The sequence below is a fragment of the Miniopterus natalensis genome, chromosome 18, assembly GCF_054644295.1.
Source record: "Miniopterus natalensis isolate mMinNat1 chromosome 18, mMinNat1.hap1, whole genome shotgun sequence".
NCBI classification, from domain to species: Eukaryota; Metazoa; Chordata; class Mammalia; order Chiroptera; family Miniopteridae; genus Miniopterus; species Miniopterus natalensis.
The window spans coordinates 28,119,893-28,141,165 of record NC_142098.1 but is presented as its reverse complement, the minus strand read 5'-3'; the positions used below and the strand labels follow the sequence as shown (position 1 = coordinate 28,141,165).

Genomic DNA, 21,273 nt, shown 5'->3' with positions numbered 1-21,273 from the left:
TTATTGATATAAAATTTGATTTCACATGTTCCTGGGCATGTTATTGTAGGGAACTAAGTCAAGTCTTTTAGGAATGGTGTAACTTTCACCTTTAAGATTGGGCCATTTAGGCTGTTTGCTGCCCAGCTCTACTTTACTGCAGGGCTAGTTACACCTATATGGCAATTGTTGCTATGGTGTCTGTGTAGTCTCCCTGAGTTACTACTTGCTCCAGTGACAACATAATAGCATTATTTTATGACCTGTCTCTAACAAAAGATGAGACTGGTCTTTAGTTTTTACTCTGTGAATATGATTTTCTGACTCGCTACTGTTTATTCCACACAAAAAACATGCTCAGATCACGGTTTTTGCCTCCAGATGACCGAGCCGTACGAGAAAGTGAGAGAAAAGCTGCCAAGCTGCATTTTAGTCAGTTGGGCAACAGTGAAAATTTTCTTTTAGAGGTGGAAAAAAGGTAAGAAGATTCTTTACCAAAAAAATTGTAGTTTGGTTCTGAACATAGAGAGTAGTGAATTCCTGTTTAACTTTCTTTATTTTCCAGCAGAAATCTCTTTTAAGTTGTAAGAATCCTCAGATCAGGAATAAAAGTATCTGTTCAACACATTGAGATGTATCTGGAATGAGAATCTGTCCCTCGGTGGGAACATTTCTGCTTTCTTTAACTATTGGGTCTGCTTTGAATATAATTGTTGTAAATTCTCTGCAGTCATGTTCAATTATAGACAGAGACTATGAGATAACTTATCCCCACAAATGCATACAGACCCTTTCTTGGTAGAGTTGTAATCATTACATGGCCTGTTCCTACTGAATTGGAGCATTGCGTTACCATGAACAGGGCTGTTGGAGGTAAACCTGTTAAAGGACAATAAGGGAAGTGTTTCTCTACAAAACCAAAGGGAAACAGATCTTGAAGCTCTCTAAAGCATCTGAATTATGACATATAATATCATATATTATTACTCTTTGTTGCTAAAATCCTATAAAAACAAGGTACCATATCTTTTCCCCAAAACCCATGCTATTTTTAAGTGGCTTTACAATTTTTTAAAAATAGAAGTCAATCACAAACAGTTTAAATAATACAGAAAACCACAGTGAGAAAAGTTAAAATCACCCCATATTCTGCTATCAGGGGTTAACTACTAGCAATGTTTGATCCTTCTGAACATCTGTGTACCTATAAATAACATGTAGAACATGTAGATGTATCTATTAGTATTTTTTAAAGATAAAACTAAGGCATGCATATGGCTGAAAATTTGGAAAGTACATAAAAGAACAAAATAGTAACTCATAATAATCCCACTAATCAGAAATATACATTAATTATAGTATGATAAATATCCTTTTAGTCTTAGGTATATGTGTATGTTTATAAATAATAATAATATATAATATATGTTATAAAATATATAGTAATAAAAATTAATAAAAATATATTTATTTTATAATAATTTGCTTCTTCTACATACCATTTTAAAGTTGATATCATGAACATATCCAAACATTAAATATTCTTCCTCAGAATGAGATTTTTGTTTGCCTGTTTATTGCCTTTCCCCTCCACTAGAACATAAGCTCCATGAAAACAAGAACTTTGCTTGTCTTGTTTATGCAGTATCCCTAGTGCCTAGAACAGTGTCTGACACATACAAGGTGCTAAGAAATAATTTGTTGAATGATGAATGAATGAAGTCAGAGCCTCTTGGCCTGAGATCCTTCTCTTTTCAAGTGACTTTGCCTATCTCTGCTCTGAATCCATTATATGTTTCAAAATGTAACCCTCAGCATCCTTAGTTCTCTATTTTTAAAGTAAGGTTTATTGAGGTTAATTTATATAGAGTAAAATTCACCCTGGAGTAGAGAGAAACACAATGTTTCTTTAAAAATTATTTGTATATATGTATTTTATAAAGTAATTCCTATTTTAAATGCATTGGGGTACCCTGCTTACTATAGAAATATGGAGATGAATTCATGTATAACTGAACAAACTTTCTAGTAAGGCAAATAACTAATGCCATAATATTTATGTTTAGTTACCATATAATGATGGCAAAACCAGAGGTAAAATATACTCAGGTGCCCAGTATCACCTTACAAGCTCTCCAACCTTGGGTGAAAAAACATTTTAAGCCTTTCTGAGTTCCAGTTCCCCCAATCCATAAAATGGGGATAATAGATCATAGGAGAGCTTTTGTGACTAAATGGAATGGTGGGTGTAAAGTGCCTGGCTCATAGTCTAGGTTGTCTACTTACTATACTTATCAATTTAACGGTAATACATCAGTGAAGTGCAAACATTTATTGCCTTTCTTGTCTGTTTTTCTAATTAATGGGTGTAGTTATCTCCACTGTAATTCTTGGCAGCGGAACCTTCCTTTCTGTGTTTTTAGTTTTTGAATTCAAAAGAAAATGTCTTATTTCCTCAAAATCATTCAGATCTAAGTTTGTATCAAGAAAACAGAATGTCTAAGTTGTGAATTTTCTGGCTTTCATACTTTAAAGGCTGAGCTGTAAGTGTCCTTCTCGTTCCCAGTAAAAATATGACTTTAAAAAATGGCTTTAACTGAAATTTTTGTGAAATGAATATGTTCTAGAGCATTTAAAAATGTGATCACCACAAATTATTGTTTTCTAAATAGATTTATTGGTGATCTCAGAAACCTTTTGAGTTTTAAATAAGTTATTCTATGTGGCAGCTCTAGGGAGAAGACAATGAAAAACTGTGTGACAGATGAGAGCTCTGCATCAAAAGTCAGTGCTGATGTCGAGAACAGGATTGAAACTGGTAAGTTTTCTCTCTCTAATCACAAATAATTAAAACATTAGTTGCTTCAGCTTTTGTGGCCAATCTTGGGTAGAATGAAGAAAAAACAGTTGAAAAATAACATAGATTTGAAGCAAACACAAGATTTACTGGCTGTGTTTTTCCTCCTTTTCACTGCCAGAAGAGCCCTATTTACTGAGACCTAAGCCAGAACCCGTGAAAGCACAAGCTGTACTCAGAGTTTAATTTCATTCATATCACTTTACATCATTAGTACATCCTAAAAATTGCATTACCAGTCCCCATGGACTCCTTCGCATTGCTGAGGTGATTGATTCATTAGCCAGAGACTCATGACTCGTCTGCATCAATGCAGCTCACACCTTGATCCTTCTGGGCTTCTCCACCTTGAACCTTTGCAGCTGCAGAATCTCCTGTGTTTGTGCTGTATTCCTGGGGAGTGTAAGCATTGTTGGTAATCTAATATGATTAAAGTGGTTATGCCACATTAATGGTAGTATCACAGGCTAGGAGAAAGCTTTCCACTGGAGAAATTGCATGCAACAGACCCTTATGGATTAACCTGGCACTTATCAGATGACCTTTTACTTGAGAAAACTTTCTTCTATGTTGAGGAGTCTGTCCCTCTTTCTGAAGGATCTGTTGAAATATATATACATGTATATGAACTCTAAAAATCAATCCTGAAATTCCAGCAATAACTAGATTTTATAGTTTAGACATTAAGGGTTTCTTCGGTTTATAACATATAGTCTTTTATTTTCGTGATTTATCTGTCCATGTGGACACTTACCGACAAGTCATTTTTATAGTATTTCATGGTAAAACAAGCCATAGTGAGATATGATTTTTATTTTCCTTTCTTGGAAGTCTCAATGCATGTAGGTCATGGACCATGCATTTCTTTGTTTCATTTTAAATAGCATTTTTAATATTTCAGAATTGGTTAAATTATATTGTAATAATTTTGGAAAATATTGAAAAGCATGAAGAATAATATTTTAATCACTCATAAGCATTTTCCCTAAAGAGAATCCCAGTTAATTTGGTATACAGCCTTCTTGTCTTTTTTCTAGGAACAAACATTTATATATCCATTTCCAGAAAGACAAAGGTACATTGAAGCATAATTTGCCTTTTTGTATGAGCTGAATTAAATTTCACTTATGTTATATTGCATCATTACCACACACAAAGATTCACTCCATGAATTAAAATGTTTTAAAGTACACAATCTCTACTGAGAACAAACTGCTTTACTAGACACAGGGCCCATTTCTAACGGTTCTTAGAAGCTCCAGCTGTTGCCTGGGTTTTTAAAAAATAAAATTTCTTTTGCTATTTTGAAGCGTTAAAGAGCTTTCCTTCTACTGAAAATTGTGTTTGCTAGATCCCTGGGGAGTTTTGCCTGTAAGCACTGTTGGTAATTCAATATGACTAATGTGGTTATGCCATGTTAATGGTTCTGCCATAGGCTAGGAGAAAATTTTTTGGAGAACAGTTCCCACTAGCTCAGTTGTTCAAAACAGTGCTTTTCCACCAACCATTTACAAAAGGCAGGGAAACTCCACTGTCTTGGATCCTTATCTTACTCTCCTAACCACGTAATCTTTGTCTCTTTCAAAGGTTCATCTCTCTTTCCCCATACCCTTAAAACAAGCATATCAAGACTATGTCTTTAGACTCTCTTATTTCTCTACTCTTTGCCCTTAATTGATCTCATCTATTTCCACAGCTTGCTTTATTTCCTTCCTGTAGATCAGGGGTGGGGAACGTCTGTCCTGAGGGCCATATGTGGACCTCGAAATCATTTGGTCTGGCCCTGCCAAGGCAACTGTAGGCGGGACTCAAAATTCAATAAATCTAGGAGCTTTTTTCATAGCTATTTTTTAAGTTGATTATTTTTTATGGCCCTCAAATGATGTTATAAATACCCAAATGGCCCTTGGCAGAAAAAATGTTCTCCACTCCTTCTAGTTGATTCTTAAATATATTGGTCTAATCTTGACAGGCTGTATCAGTTTCTAGAGTAGCCAGGAATAGAATATAGTTTTTTAGTTTTTTTGTTTGTTTTTACTTTTTACTTTTAAAATTGTTTCTCTAATCAAGGTAAAAAATACTGGGAGACCTAAGTGTTTAGCATTCTTCTCTATGAAATAGGTCCTGATTAGTCTTTCTCTTTTTTCTTTTTTTTCTTCTTAAGGACAGTTAACAGATTTTTAAAAATATTTTTATTGATTTTTAGAGAGAGAGGAAGGGAGAGGGAGAGAGAGAAACATGAATGTGAGAGTGAAGCATTGATCGGCTGCCTCCTGCAAGCCCCCTACCTGGGATTGAGCCCACAACCCTGGCATATGCCCTGTTGAGGAATAGAACCAGCAATCTTTCGGTGCATGGAATCACGCCCAACCAACTGAGCCACATCAGCCAGGACCAGAGTTTTTGAAATATGTTTTTTAATTGATTTGAGAGAGAGAGGAAAGGAAAGGGAGAGAGAGAGAAACATCGATTAGCTGCCTCTTGCATGCCCCTACTGGGGATCCAGCCCCCAACCCTGGAATATGCCCTGACCAGGAATCAAATCTGCAACCTCTTGGTGCATGGGACAACAATCAACCAACTGAGCCACAATGGCCAGGGACAGCCTTTCTCTTTTTTTCAAATGAGGAAATCAAGGCAGAAAGAGGCTGGTTTGAAATGACGAATCATGGTAGACTGCTGATGAAAGCCCTCAGAGTTCCTTATTTATTCATTTAGGAAATGTGCATAACATTTGCCTTCTTCTTAATTTCTATTGAGCCCTTCATAATTTATAAAGCCATTTCATACCCATTATCTTGTTTTTACCTCAACCCTAAGAGATGGACAGGTTAGGTTTTATCATCACTGTTTTACAAGTGAGGTGAGAGATTCAGAGAGGTTAAGCAATTTGCCCAAGTATACATGGTTTCCAAGTAGTGTCACCAGAACTAGCTCTCAATCTTGTGACTCCCTAGTATCTTTCCACGGACATGTTGCCTTTGATGTCTGGTCAGTGCTCTATTGTATGCCTTTTCTTTTAACACAGACTCAAACAAAGGACTGTTTATTCCCTTCACCAACCGGGAAATAAAGGATTCCCTGACGGGCACTTCTGCAACCCAAGGCAACAGTATACCAGATCAGAAATTAGACACTTTCCCACTGGGGACACAGGTAATGTATTCACTTTCCTGTGGATATGTTGACTAGTCAGTGATTAATACTAGTAATTCAGTGGACTCTCAATTATTTCTGAAGATCTAATAGGAGTTATTTGATGAGGCACTTTAGACTCTTTAAAAGGAAAAGGCAGGACAGGATGCAAAGGGCCTTCTGAATTAATTTCAATCTCCCCTTTCCCTCTCCCATAATAACCTGTTATCAAATGTAGTATATTTATACATATAACTTTAGCACATTTTATGCCAGGTATTTTGGCCCTCAAACAGGGATGCAACTGTTATAATTTTGGGCTGGTTTTAAAATGTCTCCTCTCTACCCATTGTCTCCATCTCCTATTACCTTATTTTTACATTTTCTACCTCTGCCTTTTAATTACTGAATCTTGTATCTCAAGGCTGTCTTTCCCAAAGCTACCTCTTCATTGGAAAAAAACAAAACAAAGAAAGAAAAGAAAAGAGAATAGATGGCATAGAATTTGTGGGCAATGGTGAGGTAGAGATCATACAAGATGGAGGAAATTTTTTAAATAACTTTTTAATGAAAAATAAAAAAAATTGGTGGGAGAGAGATACAACCATTATATAAGACTTATTTTTGTAAGAGTGATTATAATGTAGAATTGACTTCTTTATACTCAACTTCTCCTTTTGTCTACATTTTTAAAATATATTATGAGCAATGAAATTGCTAAAAATAGCCAAAGGGGGTGTAAAAAGAAGCAAAGGTTCTGATTAACCCACAATCTGGGTAATCAGCGCTGTACTAGTAAAAAGTTAGTAATTTTTTTTAGTTTGAGTATATAACTTCATCTTATAAAAAGACAGATTATCATTTAGTTGGTTTCATTGTTTTTGGAAATTCTACTTGGATGATATCTTAGTATTGATTTAAAGGAAATGGAGACAGTGAATACTCCAATCTACAGATAAAGTTAAATAGTTCTTTTTAGATTAACAAACCCAACTTTTTTGAAATTACTTCTTGAAGTGAAAGAAAAAAGGAAATTGAATAGCTTGCTATGTATCCTTTTCATTTCAGAAACAGGAAGTGGAATTTCTTTCTCTGCATAACTACCAAAAATATACTAAATACTTTAAGATGAGTTTTGAGAAAGCAAATCCTAGATGGCTTCCTATTTTGTGTCAAGCCTTGCTTAATTATGCCTCAGATTAATTTTCAGCCTATTAAAACTCCCAGTGGCTCCTGTGGTCAATACTCAACTTTACCAGAAGGTAAAATAAGTATGGGAGTTCTTCAAAAAGAAAAAAGTAAAAGTGAAAAGGGTGGCACCATCTAACTTCTATGTTATCTAAGCAGGAAAAGTATAGCATTTCACTGGTATGTCCTTTACCATCTAAGGATTTTTTTTTTGGTATTTTCAAGGAGTCTCCTTACCTACGCCAGAGCAACTCTGGAGACACTTTGTATTATGGCAGTTTTAAAATAGGCTTAAACTTGGTCCTTTGCTTGAAGGTCTGTTTACCTAACCTGCAAGGATGGTCTTGCTCACTAATAGGAAAGTATTCTGAATTCCTGGTTCACCTTCTTTTAAACTTTCAAACTTTTTTTAGATGCAGGAAGTGGCAAGAAGGGAGATGCCAAATGATAATCACCAGGAAGATGGTAAATATTTTGCTCGCTGAGTATTTTTTGCCACACTAATCAGAGAAATCTAGATGTGATGGGATTTGGGAGAAGATGGAGATGTCTCAGCCCTGGAGCCCTATGTGGTCAACTAACTCTTTTCTGCTTGTGTAATGGGCTGCCCTGTAAGGCATTTTTGGTTGAAGAATGGATGGATATTCTTCCTTTGTTCTTGATTTTTTATATTGGTTGACTAGTCCTTGTTTCTTTTTCTTACCTTTCTTGCCATCTTTTGGATTTATTATGTTTTTATTCATCTGTTTTTTCCCCTCTACTAGTTTGTAAATTATCACTGTTTCTGTACTTTTAGTATTATTTCCAGAACTACAGTATGTGTGCTTAACTTATACAATTTTAAAATTAATCAGTACCTTACCTCTTCTCTTGGATAATTCAAATACCTTAAAGTACTTTACTCCTTTTAATCACTCCTGATTTATGTATATTATTATGAATTTTAATTCTATTTTTAAAATCCACAAGATATTTTTTAAACAATGTTTATTTAAATTTATCCACTTTGTTTGCTTTTCATTTCTTTTTTTATCTCGATTTCCCTTCTGAGACCATTTTCTTCTAGCTTATAGTACATCTTTTAGAATTTCCTTTAGTATGGGTCTACTGATGATGAACTCTTTAAGCTTTTGTTTGTCTGAAAATGCCTCTATTTCATCATCATTATTAAAGGGTATTTTTGCTGGATATAAATTTCTAGGTTGGCAGAATATTGGTGGTATTCCACTATATTCTGTCTTCTGTGGTTGCATTTGAGAAGTCATCTGGAAGTCTTTCATTCCTGCAAGGACAATCTGTCTTTTTTTCTCTGGCAGCTTTTAAGATTTTCCATTTGTCTTTGATTTTCTATAGTTTCAGTATGTCATGTGGATTTCTTATTATCCTGTTTGGTATTTATTACACTTGAATCTGTGAATTGTGTCTTATTAGTTCTGGAAAATGTTTCAAATATTGTTTGTGTCCAATTTTTTCTTGCCTTTCTGGAACTCTTGATTAAATAAATATATGTCATATTTTCACTTTGTCCTCTTTGTTTCTTATTCTCTCATATTTTTCATCATTTTTTTGTCTGGTTTGAATTCTGGATAATTCATTCTTACCTATCTTTGAGTTCACTAACATTCTCTTCAGCTGTGTCTAATCTGCTGTCTGCTGCATTCTTAATTTCAGTTGATTTATTTTTCAGTTCTATAAATTTGATTTGGTTCTTTTTCAGATATGCTGGGTCACTTTTTTATAAGCAGATAATTTTCAACTTATTTTATATGTCTTTAAATATAGTTGTGTAGGCTACATCTGTTCATTCTAATACCTGAAGTTTTTGTGTGTGTGTTATCTATTTTTTCCACTAATTCTTACCTGTGTTGTCTTATTTCCTTTTTTGTTTGTTTGTTTTGACTGTTTGTTGGCTATTATATTTGAAAAACTATATGTAGGAATGATTTAAAGTCTCGCATGAAAGTATCATTTTCAGATCAGATTTTTATTTGCTTCTACCAGGGGCCTGGGACACTATTAGTTTGGGATCATCTTAATCCAGGCTCAAAGCTTGAGGTTCCCTAGACTACCCAGATGATGCATACTTGGATTACTAGTCAGTACAAGGGCTGACTTAGTTCCAGTTTACCTTTACCCTGAAGGCTGTGTCCTGCTCAGGGTTTTATCTTAATGTGTGTGGGGGGAGCAAGAATGTGGGGTGGTTTGCATACTCCTCACCATGGATGGATCCTAGATTTGGACTTCTATGCCTGCCTCCCTAAAACTCCTTAGGGTAAAAAGTGGCTTTAAGTGCTAAACTTACCTATATGAGTTCTTGCTGTTTCTTGGAGTTAGGCCTAGAAATTTCTCACCAGCTCAGTCTGAATTATCTAATCTTATTACTTGTTCTTAGATTCTTTATATTATGTAAAGATATTATTCTACATCCTTTCCCCCCCTGGATAGGCTGGCCCTGGGTAAAACACTGATATTCTTACAGGTCCTATAAAGCTACACTTGGTTCCACTTTTTAAAAGTTAATGTGACTAACTCATATATAGTATTTTTTTCTTTTCTAAGGAAGCACTTTAAGCATACACAGTTCTGAAAGCCCCAGAGAGCACAAAGACTTTTCTTTCTGTCTATTGCTCTACTTGCCCCACTCTGAGGCCTTTTGGAGATGACAGATACAGCTGTCTTGAGACAAATGCTTTATAACTGGGTTAGGAATTTCCATAGGTTTTGAACTCCCTGCCATTTAAATTGGCTTAGGATAGTGGTTCCCAGTGAGTGAACCTAGAACCTCTAACAGTGGGAGTGGGCTTAGCTTAATTTCAGGGAGTCTATGAAATGATAGACTTGCCAACTATTGTCTATAAACTGAATAAGTAAGATTACAACTATTGTCATGTAGAGGTGCATCAAATTTTTTAATATGAAAATAGTGTCTAGAAAACTCTGATGCTACAGTTTTAGGAAATTCCTAAGGGATTAGGTTGACATGAAATTTATCTCGAGTGTTACAGATTCTTCACTGTTTACATAATGTCCAGCATGTTTATTTTGTTGTTGTTGTTGTTCCATATAAAAGTCCTTTCACATCACTTTATACTACCATTTATCAAAATTAGAAACCATCTCTTCCTGAGGAAATTTTCTGGTAGACAGAGGTATGTCCAGTGTAGAGAGGTATCCTAACTGGGCCAAGAAGAGTTCTCATTGTATTTTGTTCCTTTTTTTTCTTGGTGGTGGTTAGAATTCCGACATTACTCGCCTCGCCAGTCCACAGTTCGATCCCCAGAGAAGATGGCTAGAGAAGGGTACCGAATATCTTTTGTGGACAATAAATCTTCAGGTTCTTCTCCAGAAAAGGACATGACACCAAAATCTGATGCTTATCAGCTTACCCATGATGCCTTATTGGGTAAACGCCTGGATGTGGGTGATTCTAGCCAGATTCATCCCTATCAGTTACCTTCAGATATTGGTCTGGAAAATTATGATAGTCATTATTCTCACACTCTATCCCTGCATGGAAGTCCTGGCAAAAGGCCTCAGAGATGCAAGAACTACCGCGAATATAGCATAAAGCCTTCAAATAACGTGAAGGCTACCACATCCCATTCCTGTGGAGACTTGCTGACTCCTCTACCAAACCCTGATTCCAGCACCGGAAGGCTTTTGAAGCTTAGTTCAGGTAATAGCTTCCTGTCAGTTTACAAGAAAAATCCTTAGGTAGTCAAGAGGAGATGGAATCCTGTCCACCAGTGGAGAGGTTGGCCTTAGATGAAACACAGACAGTTCATCTATTATAACAAGAAGGAATTCAGAGAATTTATGCAAAAAAACCCCATAAATACATAGATTTACTGGTGGAATCACATAGATGTTTCCTTTGATTACCTCTGTTTTTCTTAGGGAAATAAAGAGATTAGTACCTGAGAGTGAGGAGGGAAGAGAAGGTGTTAGAAGTTTGAGGAGAAGAGAGAAGTGAAAATAGTCATCTCAGAGAAGAGTAAATTGACTAGAGTAATGTATTAGGATAGCCGGAGAGTACAAAGGTCCAATTAAGATAATAGCCATGTATTTAAAGTGAAGACAGTGAGAAGAGATGCATGTTGTTCTCTAGCCACTTCCCACTGCTCTGGTGTAGGCCTGGAGTATGTGCACAGTTGGAATTAACCAGAGTTGGAATTTTGTCAGGTGGAAGAAGAAGGGGTCCAGAGAGTTGGGGGTATATACTAGGGAGATTATGACCCTTGGCCTCTGGGTTGCGGGGTAAGGATGGAAGTGAGATAAGGGAGAGTTGAAGGGCAAGTTCATCTGCCAGCCTGTTTCCTTCACAGATCTGTATGCCACAACCCATTTTAACAGTGACCCTGCCCTGCTTGTCAATGTAGAGCAAAAATTATCCACCAGCCTCGGGGATTTAGCACCAGCACATGGTTCTTTTCCAAACCACTCTGCCCTGGGAGACTCTCTACGCACACTGCTATTGCCTACTGGAACTTCAGAAAACAGAGAGAGTTTGACCAAGAGGTCACTAAGCCCATCGAGGAGAGGATTCAAACGGAAGGACAATATCTTTGCCACACTGAATCCAAAGCATGGTTTCAGAGATGCAACAGGCAGCGAGGCAAGTGTTGGATTGTTTGTGCTTGTGAATGAAACACGCAGATGCAAGACCAGAATGAGGTTCTTTCTGGGGGGTGGTGGTGGTTCTACCAAGAGTGCTAGAAACTCAGGGGTTTTCAGAGGCCAGTGGTTGATAACTGCTGCCAGGCCAAAGCCTGTGATTCCTCTGCCCTTGGGAAAGTCATTCCCCTTCTGCCACATTTCTTCATTTGTGTCACAGGGAGAATCTACTTCCAGAGCATAAACATTGTGGGAAGTGCTTTGATAATAATAAATGGTGGGCAGAGTTTGCCACAGGAAGAAATGCAAAAGTTGCCTTGGACTCAGGGTTGGCTGAAGAGTGATCTCTGTAGCATTGTTGTTTATCATGTTTATACATTTTCTTTTGCCACAAAAAAGCATTGCTTTTCTGTCTAGAAATTAAAATTATTCCAATTTGTTTCTCCAAAGTAGCAGCAAGCAGAAGATGAATTAGATTGTCCAAGGTATTTTTAGCTGGGAATGGTTCAGAGATTGAACAAATCAAGAACCCATCCCCACATATACAATAGAATTAATTTTATAAAATTATAGTATGATACTGTTCTACAATGGGACTTTATTTTCATTTAATAACTAAGTTTTGTCACTGTCTCTGCATACATATCCATAAAAAGAATGCCCTGTACTCTCATCTGCTTGAGTATTAATTTTTCTCCAGGCCCCACTTCCATCATGAAGCCTTTTTCTCTTTATTTAAAGGAACCTCAGCTCTCAGGGCCCTTTCTTTCCTGGAACCCATGATCCTTTGTCATATGAATCATTTGTTATTTAATCATTTACTGTCCTATAAGGAAGCAAGGAATTTGGTCAAAAGAACCATTTTTAGTCATTTATTTTTCAGTTGTGGGAAATCTTTTTGTACATTGGCATGGGTTTACAAGTTTGATATATTTTTTGACTCTAAATACTTTCTATTCAGTTTTCAGAACTTCAGAGGTGGCTATAATTTTTGTACACCAAAGAGGGCAGTCTTGTAATACTTTCTTGGCTTTTTGGTCCCTTTTTCTGATTTTTAGCCACTGGCTACCTATTTTTCCAGACAAGATCACTGTGTGTTAATGTATTTAGTGTGAAGGTACAGGAACACTTAGTATATTTGGGATGCTATATTAATAAAACATGTTCGTGGAAATTTTTTCACCTCTATTTCATATATATTGTTAAAATAGCAATATCTCAATGCACTTTTTCTGGACAATCTTAAAAACTCACATTTCTTTTTTTCTGTTAGATACTATTTTTCTTTATATGAAGAGCTGTAAAAGAGCTACTTGGATGTAAATATAAAAGAAATACACTGTTCAGTTTCTAGAAAGGTATAAATCAGAAAATTGCTAAAAAGAGCATTTAAGAAGTTATTAAAAATAATCCCATGATACATAAAATTAAACTGAACATGAATTTATGATTAGAAAACTTATTTTTGACCAACTGCCTTTAGAATCATGGGCAAATTATAAAAATTTATTTAAAAAAATCTTTGAACCATAATTTGCTGAAAATGAAAAGACTCATAAAAATTAACAAAATTATTCCAAATTTTGCCCTGGCCGATGTTGCTCAGTGGTTAGAGCATTGGCCTGTACACTGAAGGGCTGTGAGTTCGATTCCCAGTCAAGGGCATGTACCTGGGTTGAAGGCTCAATCCCTAGCCCTGATTGGGGTGCAGGCAGGAGGCAACCAATCAATGTCTCTCTCACATTGATGTTTCTCTTTCCCTTCCACTTTCTCTAAAAAACAATGGAAAAAATATCCTCTGGTGAGAATTAAAAAACTAATAAAATAAAATTCACAATTTCTTAAATTTTTCGCTTATATGTCTGCATATCTATTTACTCATGTCAGAATGAATAAAAACAATTGTGAAGTTTACTGGACAGATCTACCTATATATCTCTCTCTATAAGATTCTTACTGAATAAAACGTATCTTCAATACTGGGTCCAATAATGGGATTAATATTTATTAATAACTAAATATAAGCTTATTATGAGTTATAATTTTTATTAAAGTACTCCCCATTTTTGATATATAATAACTGTTTAAAATGTTCTGCAATTTGATCTTTCCATATTACATAGCATAATATATTGAGCCATTGATGTGGATGTCAAAACATTTTTTTTTCTTTTGAAAATCTCTACAGAAAATTGATAGAAGATACTGTTACCTTTGATATTATCCTTGAATATATTATTGTATTTGTCTTGGGCATAATTAATATTTTATTCAAATCTAAACTGAAAGGTGATATCATCTTATTATTTTTCTTATTTTTTTAATGTTAATATTTTAAATATCTGGATTCTTATTTCCCTTATTGTGTAAGAATGACAAATGGTTGGGATTTTTGTTTTTTCTCTTGAGCCTCTCTCTAGTGACCTGGGCAGTTTACATGGTTTACCAGGAAACCACAGTCCCCACGCCTCTGCCAGAACCTCCCATGTGGCCACTGTCCTCAGACAGCTCCTGGAGCTTGTGGATAAGCACTGGGCTGGCTCCGGCTCCCTCCTCCTTAACAAGAAGTTTCTGGGTGAGTGCTTTCTCAGTTCTAAGAGAAGGGCTCGAACCTTGCTTCTGCTCTACAAGGAAAACTGTTCTCATGATCACTTAACAAAATTTAATAACACAGTAATGGAAAAGTCGTTTTCTTCCCATTTGTTTTATTTATCAGCACTCTTCCGTCATGTACCAATTATTTTGTTTCTCCTGAAACTTTTTTTTTTTAAGTAGTAGTCTTTGGGTAATATGTAGAGTGATGAGGTTTGTAACATACAGTGTGGTCATGTTAATGGTTACAAAGGATTTCATGGTCCCTGGGAAAGTGGCAGTAATAAATACAGTAGAAACTGGGTTTGATCAGCAGAGTTCTGAGATGCCTGTTGAAATGCTATGATTTGAAAAACTCGAGTGACTAAATGACCTGGACTCTCTTTAGGGCTTCTTTTTTTTTTTGGAACTTGGGGAAAACTGGTTTTGCAAATGTTGCCCCCATGTGTTTATTTGTTGTTTAATGGAAGAATTCAAGGAGCTTTTGGTGGTGGAAAGAGTTTAAGTAAAAACTAGAAACTTTAGTTATTTGGGCTTAACTTTTTTTTTTTTTTTTTCCCTAAAGGAACATGCAGGAGAAGAAATCTTTGCCCAATTACTTTCCTTCCCACACTGACCCTTTGCTCTCATTTGGTAGGAAATTATCCCCAGGAGCCACTCCTCAGTGACTAGAGAATAGCACAGAGACCCCACTTAGGAGGGTCTGCTGTTGTTTCTCCACAGAGGATGTGGGATATAATTTCTTATCCATAATGAAACACCTTTTACGGTCATTTACTAAATTCTTGTAAAAAGGAGATATTAGATTACCTTATTTGTCCTGCAGAGCTGGTAGTCATTGACTAGGAATTCTGTGCGTTAGCTTTTAAGATTGGCCTGTTTGCCCAACCTGAATTTTTGGCAGGTCCTGCCCGAGATTTGCTTCTGACTTTGGTAGTCCCTGCTCCTTCTCAGCAGTGGTGTCGCTCACACCCTGAAGATGCACCAAAAGCCTTCTGCAGGAGGGAGATGGAACTGAAGGAAGCTGGACAGGTGGTCCCCAATGACATGGTATGCCTCTTTCATCTCCCTCCTACTTTTCTTTTACTAGAAAAGGACAGAGCAGCAAGACTAGAGCAGTTCTGTACCATAAAGATCATCATCACCATGAACACCTAGATGTTCTTGAACCGAAATTCAAAAAAGTCATTCTGGGCAAATCAGAAACACAGAACTTGCCAGGACAGGGACAACTCAGAGGTTCTGCAGGGATGACCCCTTAATCCTAGCGAGGGCTAGGATTCTAAAAATTCTAAAGAAAGACTTGAAATGGAAAAAGAAGAAGAAAAGACCCTAGAGTGAAAATGTTTAGGATCATGGCCTTGAAGGTCATGGTTTGATTCTGAGGAGGGAAGGTCATTTGTCTTTGGGATTGTCCTTCCTCCCCTTCTGATGGAGCAGAGAGCCCTGAGCTAGGGGCCAGTCCTAGAGCATCAGGCTGCTGCCTCTGGAAGAGGAAGAGAGACTTAGATCCTTACGCCTTTTTCCCCCTCTTCTTAACATTAAGGGGTTTTCAAACATCAGGTTCGGTTTCTAAAAATCTTAGGTAAATGATTCAGAATGCTGGCCACTTGTCAAAATGACTTCTTGTTCTGCAACAGTAGTGGACAAATCACTGGAAAAAATGCAACTCCATGCGATAAATTTGTTTGCTGCACTTGAGCTATGTTTACCAATGAATTGAAATTCTAGTGAGAAGAGAGATGCTGACCTCCATTCAGTTATCACTAAACAGAGGAAAGATTCTTTCCGTCACTTCTTAGAATTTCAGATTCTTAATGTGTTTGTATTTTGTTTATTGATCCAAAGGAAAGTTTGAAGCAAAAACTGGTCAGAGTGCTAGAGGAAAACCTCATTTTATCAGAAAAAATCCAGCAGTTGGAGGAAGGTGCTGTCACCTCAATTGTGAGTGGGCACCAGTCCCACACTTATGGTAAGTTTAGGAAAGCAACATGTCGTGTGTCCCAAGATGATTGTTTGTTTATAGATGACTCAATTAATAAACTTCATTATCTAGAGCTCACATGGCTGCCTAAATGGAAACTATCATCTTGATTCAGAGAGTTGTATGTAGGTGGCTTGAGTTATCAGTTGAAGGTCTTTGTCATTATAAAGCAAGTACAAATGTTATTACTTTTCAGAATTACACTTGTGTGTATGTTTTCTGATTATAGCAGAAGATTGTGTTCTTTATAGAAAGTTTGAAAAATATAAGGAAGCCGGCCAGTGTGGCTCAGTGGTTGAGCATCGACCTATAATCCAGGAGATCTCCATTTGATTCCGGTCAGGGCACATGCCCGGGTTGCAGGCTCCATGCCCAGTAGGGGGTGTGCAGGAGGCAGCCAATCAATGACTCTCATCATTGATGTTTCTCTCTCTCTCTCCTTCTCCCTTCCTCTCTCTGAAATCAATAAATATATATTTTATATACACACACACACACACACACACATATATATATTTTGTTGTATATATATATTTTTTCCATATATATATATATATATATATATATGGAAAACAAAATTCCACTACCCAGCAATAACTACCATTAGTGTTTTGGTATATTTTCTTTCACCATACTCCTATACATATATTTTTAACTCAAAATTAAAATTTGTGTTTTGATTTTTTAAGAATAATTTACATACAACAAAATGCACACATTTAAGTTTGATGAGTTTTGACAAATATATACACTCATTTAATTCTATCCTAATAAAAATACAGAACATTTCTGTTACTCCAGAAAGTTCCCCCAGACCCTTGTGCAGTTTACCCCACTCTCTACCCTAGACAATTACCAATTTGATTCTACACCCTATTGTTAGTAATTTAATAGTATAGACACTTCCTATAATGTCACACAGGTATACCTTATTTATCTAGTCCTCTATATAGTTGTTTTTAATGTTAGCTATTATAAATAAAGCTGCCATTGTTTATAATATAAATAATTTTAAAGAGTTTCCAAACATTCAAAAGACCTGAAATGAAAGAAAAGACCCAAGAGTGAAAATGATTCTCTGAGATTGTCTTTCTTGCCTTCTGATGGAACTGAGAGTCCTAATATTTATACTACAATAAGTAATGTGCCTATTAATATCTACGTACATAAATCTTTGTGTGCATTTCAGACTATTTTCCTAGGAGACAATCCTACCAGTAGTTAGTGGGTCAAAAGATGTGAACATTTTTGAAGCTTTTATTACACATTGCCAAATCACTCTCAGAAAGGTTTTTCAATTTACCCTCATTTTAACAATGAGTGTATTTGAATGCCCTTTTCACTCTACCCTTGCCCACACTGGGTATTTTAAAAAATTTTTGCCACAGTTGTAAGTGAAAAATAATATCTCATTGAAGTTTTGATTTGTACTACTATATTATTAGCATAGTTTAGGCCAGAATTTTAGATAAAGCCTACTCTTGACTTTAACCCTCTAGCTCAATACCCCTAAGCAAACATTATGGGTATTTCATTTTATATGAGAAACTTGATTTGGAAGTCAGCACTGAATTTCCAGAGTTCAGTGTCATCACTGTCTGATTTTTTCAAACCTGAATAATCAAAGCATCTCCACTTACCTACTCTGAAAACAGGTCATTGTTTGTTCACTAGATACCTACTTTCAATCAGCCCTGAGGCCCAGTACTGGTTTTGGCTTACTGTGATAAATAAAGCTGCTGTAGCCCTGTTTTCCACCTTCTAGAATCTTGCTATTCAAAGTGGGATTCACAGATCAGCAATCTTGTTAGACATGTAGACTACTGGGCCTCACCTGAGACCTACTGAATCAGAGTCTGTTTTTTAACAAGATCCCCAGGTGATCTGTAAGCATATTAAAGTTTAAGAAGTATGTGGCTCAGCAGTTGAGCATGGACCTATGATCCAGGAGATCGCGGTTCGATTCCCGGTCAGGGCATATGCCCAGGTTGCGGGCTTGATCCCCAGTGGGGATGTGCAGGAGGCAGCTGATCAATGACTCCCTCATCATTGATATTTCTATCTCTCTCTCCCTCTCCCTTCCTCTCTCTGACATCAATAAAGACATTTTTAAAAAGTACGGTTCTAGAAGGCTTCCTTAGACCGGAGTTCCCCTGCTTTTACCTATGTCATTATTGCAGGCAGTAGTAACATATTTGGGGAACTATGTATGAGAGCCTCAGTTACAAATTCAGTTTCTGCAAGCACTCATTGAGTTACTACTATAAGCCTGACACAGTTCTGCATGTTTTCACATATTCCATAGAGAGTGAAGGACATACATTCATAAACCAAAATGGAGAATCCAAAGACCTAATATTTGTTGACTTCCTGTGCTAAACGAGGACAGGTGTTTCATTGACTCCTCATAATAGTGCTATGGGGCAAGGTTATTAGCTCTAGTGAATCTCAGAAAAATGAACTAACGTGATATTAAGTGGTGAATTTTAATTCAAATCTGTTTGTTGTTAAATCTCATATTCTTGCCACCATATCTGCTGTCTCTAAGGGAAGGAATGATGAATGGAGTATGGAGGTGGGTACAGTGAGGAGGCCCCCAATTCTTCAAGGTGCCCTTAAGCTCTGCTCAAAGACCAGCTGCTTGGAATCCTGCTCACCCCTGGCTACTGTATTCTTTGTAGATGATCTTCTGCACAAAAACCAACAGCTGAACATGCAGGTGACTTGCCTAAACCAGGAGCTTACCCAGCTGAAAAAGCTGGAGGAGACAGTGGCCCTTCTCCATGAAAGTCAGAGGTAGGAGTGGGTCTATCTAGCTAGCTTCTGGAAGCAGATGCTTACTTTATCTCCTTTGTTTTACTGGCAAGTTAATATCTATATACTATATATTAACTCCATGTTATATATAAACCACTTATATCTAGGCCCATTAGCTCAAGGCTCAAAAGTACTGTTTTTCAGGACACACCAGGGACTAAAATGTCTTTGCTGGAATTGAAGGATTGTACCACCTCAGTAATAAGTAGTTTCTCTCTAGACCCAGCAGGACCCTTGTGTGAGTCGGCTACCTTTGCTTGGTCACTGTGTACCCCTAAAATCAGTCATCTAGCTCTTCTGGAAAATACCTGCCTTCTATCAGTCACAGAAAATATGTTGAGCCCTCAGAATAATAGAGAAAGTATCCAATGTGTATGTTTTCTTCAGAGGGGCTCAATAGCATCAGCCTCTTCAAAGAACAGTACCCTCAGGATGCATGCTAGACACATCAGAAGAGGCCTCAAGACTATTGGTACATTTAAAGAAACCCTGGGCATTTTGATTTGACAAATACATTTACTAGGACTTTCAATGAAATTTAAATATAAGAACCCCATCCCCAAATCTTCAGCCTCAAACTTCACTTCCTGATTTTCCTTGGAATTAGACCCTGATCCATTCTGGATGGCTTTTTAATTTTTAAAAACTTTTCATTATAATTATGTCAAACATATACAAAAGTTGAGCAAATAGCATAAAGTCATGGTTCTCAAACTCAGGTGTGCATCAGAATCACCTGAAAAACTTGTTGAAGCCAGGATTACCAGGCCCCACACCCAGAGTTTCTGATTCAGCAGGTGTGGGCTGGGAACTGAGAATTTGCATTTCTGATCAGATTCCAGGTGATGCTGTTTCAGCTGGTCTAGACCACACTTTGAGAACATTGGGGTATACCTGTTTAGTGATGTACAAATTGCTATACTTTAAAGTAACCTGAAATAATTTTTCTCTGTGCTGTTAAACCATCGATTCAATATACAGGTTCAATTTGTTTCAATTTGCTTTTGATTCATAGGGAATTTTTTATTATTTTGATTTAACCTTGTTTTATAATTATGTAAAACATTTACATGGTCCCAAAGTCAAATTTACTAAATGAGATAACTTCAGAGAAATCTAGCTTCCTTACTTGTCTCCTCTATCCTTTCCTTCCCTCCCACTAGCCTTCCATTGTAGGTGTGGGTGTGTATTTGTAGAGGGGCACTCTATTATATAAAAAGAGGTATAATGATACTTTAACGTGTTATCTTAGCAATCAGTTCACAGTGGTGTATAGAGTTAGTTCCCATTCCTTTTTATAGTTGTATAGTACCCCATTGTGTGTTTAATTATTTCTCTATTGATGGACATTTACTTGACAGTATTTTGCTGTTACAAATAGTGCTACAATGAATAGCATTGTGCATGCATCTTTTTTCTTTTTTTTTCTTTTTCCAGTCTTTGATGGCTTTTAACATTACATGGTAATACAGAGTCCAAGAGTACAGCCAACTAGCACCACTAGCTAACTGCGGAGGTGGGGTAGATTAGAAGAAGTAGAAGTTAAGATTTGGAGATAGACACTGGAGGCCTGGTCAGGTGCCAGTCTCCCAGTGCTTCTGCTTACCTCATCATGAAAGTGCTTTGGAAAGGAAGGAACAATCACTGTTTAAAACGCGAGCTATGCTACTGCTACAGTCGGTCTGGAACACAAACAGAACTGTAGTGAAGAAAGAAACTGTCAGCCTGCTTTTAAAATACCCACTCGTAAATTGGACAGTTCTTTCTATTTAAAGATGTTACTTTTTATATTTTACATTTGTCCTTAGCAAACATTTCCGGTGAGAATGACATCTACTTTGCTTTTATGATTTCATAACCGCCTTTTCCCCCGTGCCTCAGATCCCTGGTGGTAACTAATGAGTATCTGCTGCAGCAGCTGAATAAAGAGCAGAAAGGTTATTCCGGGAAAGCACTTCTGCCTCCTGAGAAGAGTCATCATTTAGGGAGAGCATCACCCTTTGGGAAAAGCACGCGGTCTTCCTCCCCACCAGTGGCACATGACACGGGTCAGTATCTAATACAGAGTGTCTCAAACTCTGTCCCAGAGCCTAGTTTATGGAGCTAG

General features: G+C 36.8%; 1 protein-coding gene across 1 annotated transcript in view; it reads left to right on the top strand.

Moving 5' to 3' along the window:
* The window catches only part of LRRC36 (leucine rich repeat containing 36), a 29,840-nt gene extending 8,567 nt beyond the window's left edge, over positions 1–21,273 (top strand). Inside the window, exons 4-14 of the mRNA XM_016220311.2 lie at positions 361–457; positions 2,709–2,797; positions 5,865–5,992; positions 7,573–7,624; positions 10,395–10,835; positions 11,485–11,774; positions 14,183–14,348; positions 15,270–15,415; positions 16,214–16,337; positions 19,031–19,145; positions 21,048–21,273. Of these exons, the coding sequence (XP_016075797.2) occupies positions 361–457; positions 2,709–2,797; positions 5,865–5,992; positions 7,573–7,624; positions 10,395–10,835; positions 11,485–11,774; positions 14,183–14,348; positions 15,270–15,415; positions 16,214–16,337; positions 19,031–19,145; positions 21,048–21,273 (1,874 nt within the window). The remainder of the gene's footprint in view (positions 1–360; positions 458–2,708; positions 2,798–5,864; positions 5,993–7,572; positions 7,625–10,394; positions 10,836–11,484; positions 11,775–14,182; positions 14,349–15,269; positions 15,416–16,213; positions 16,338–19,030; positions 19,146–21,047) is intronic.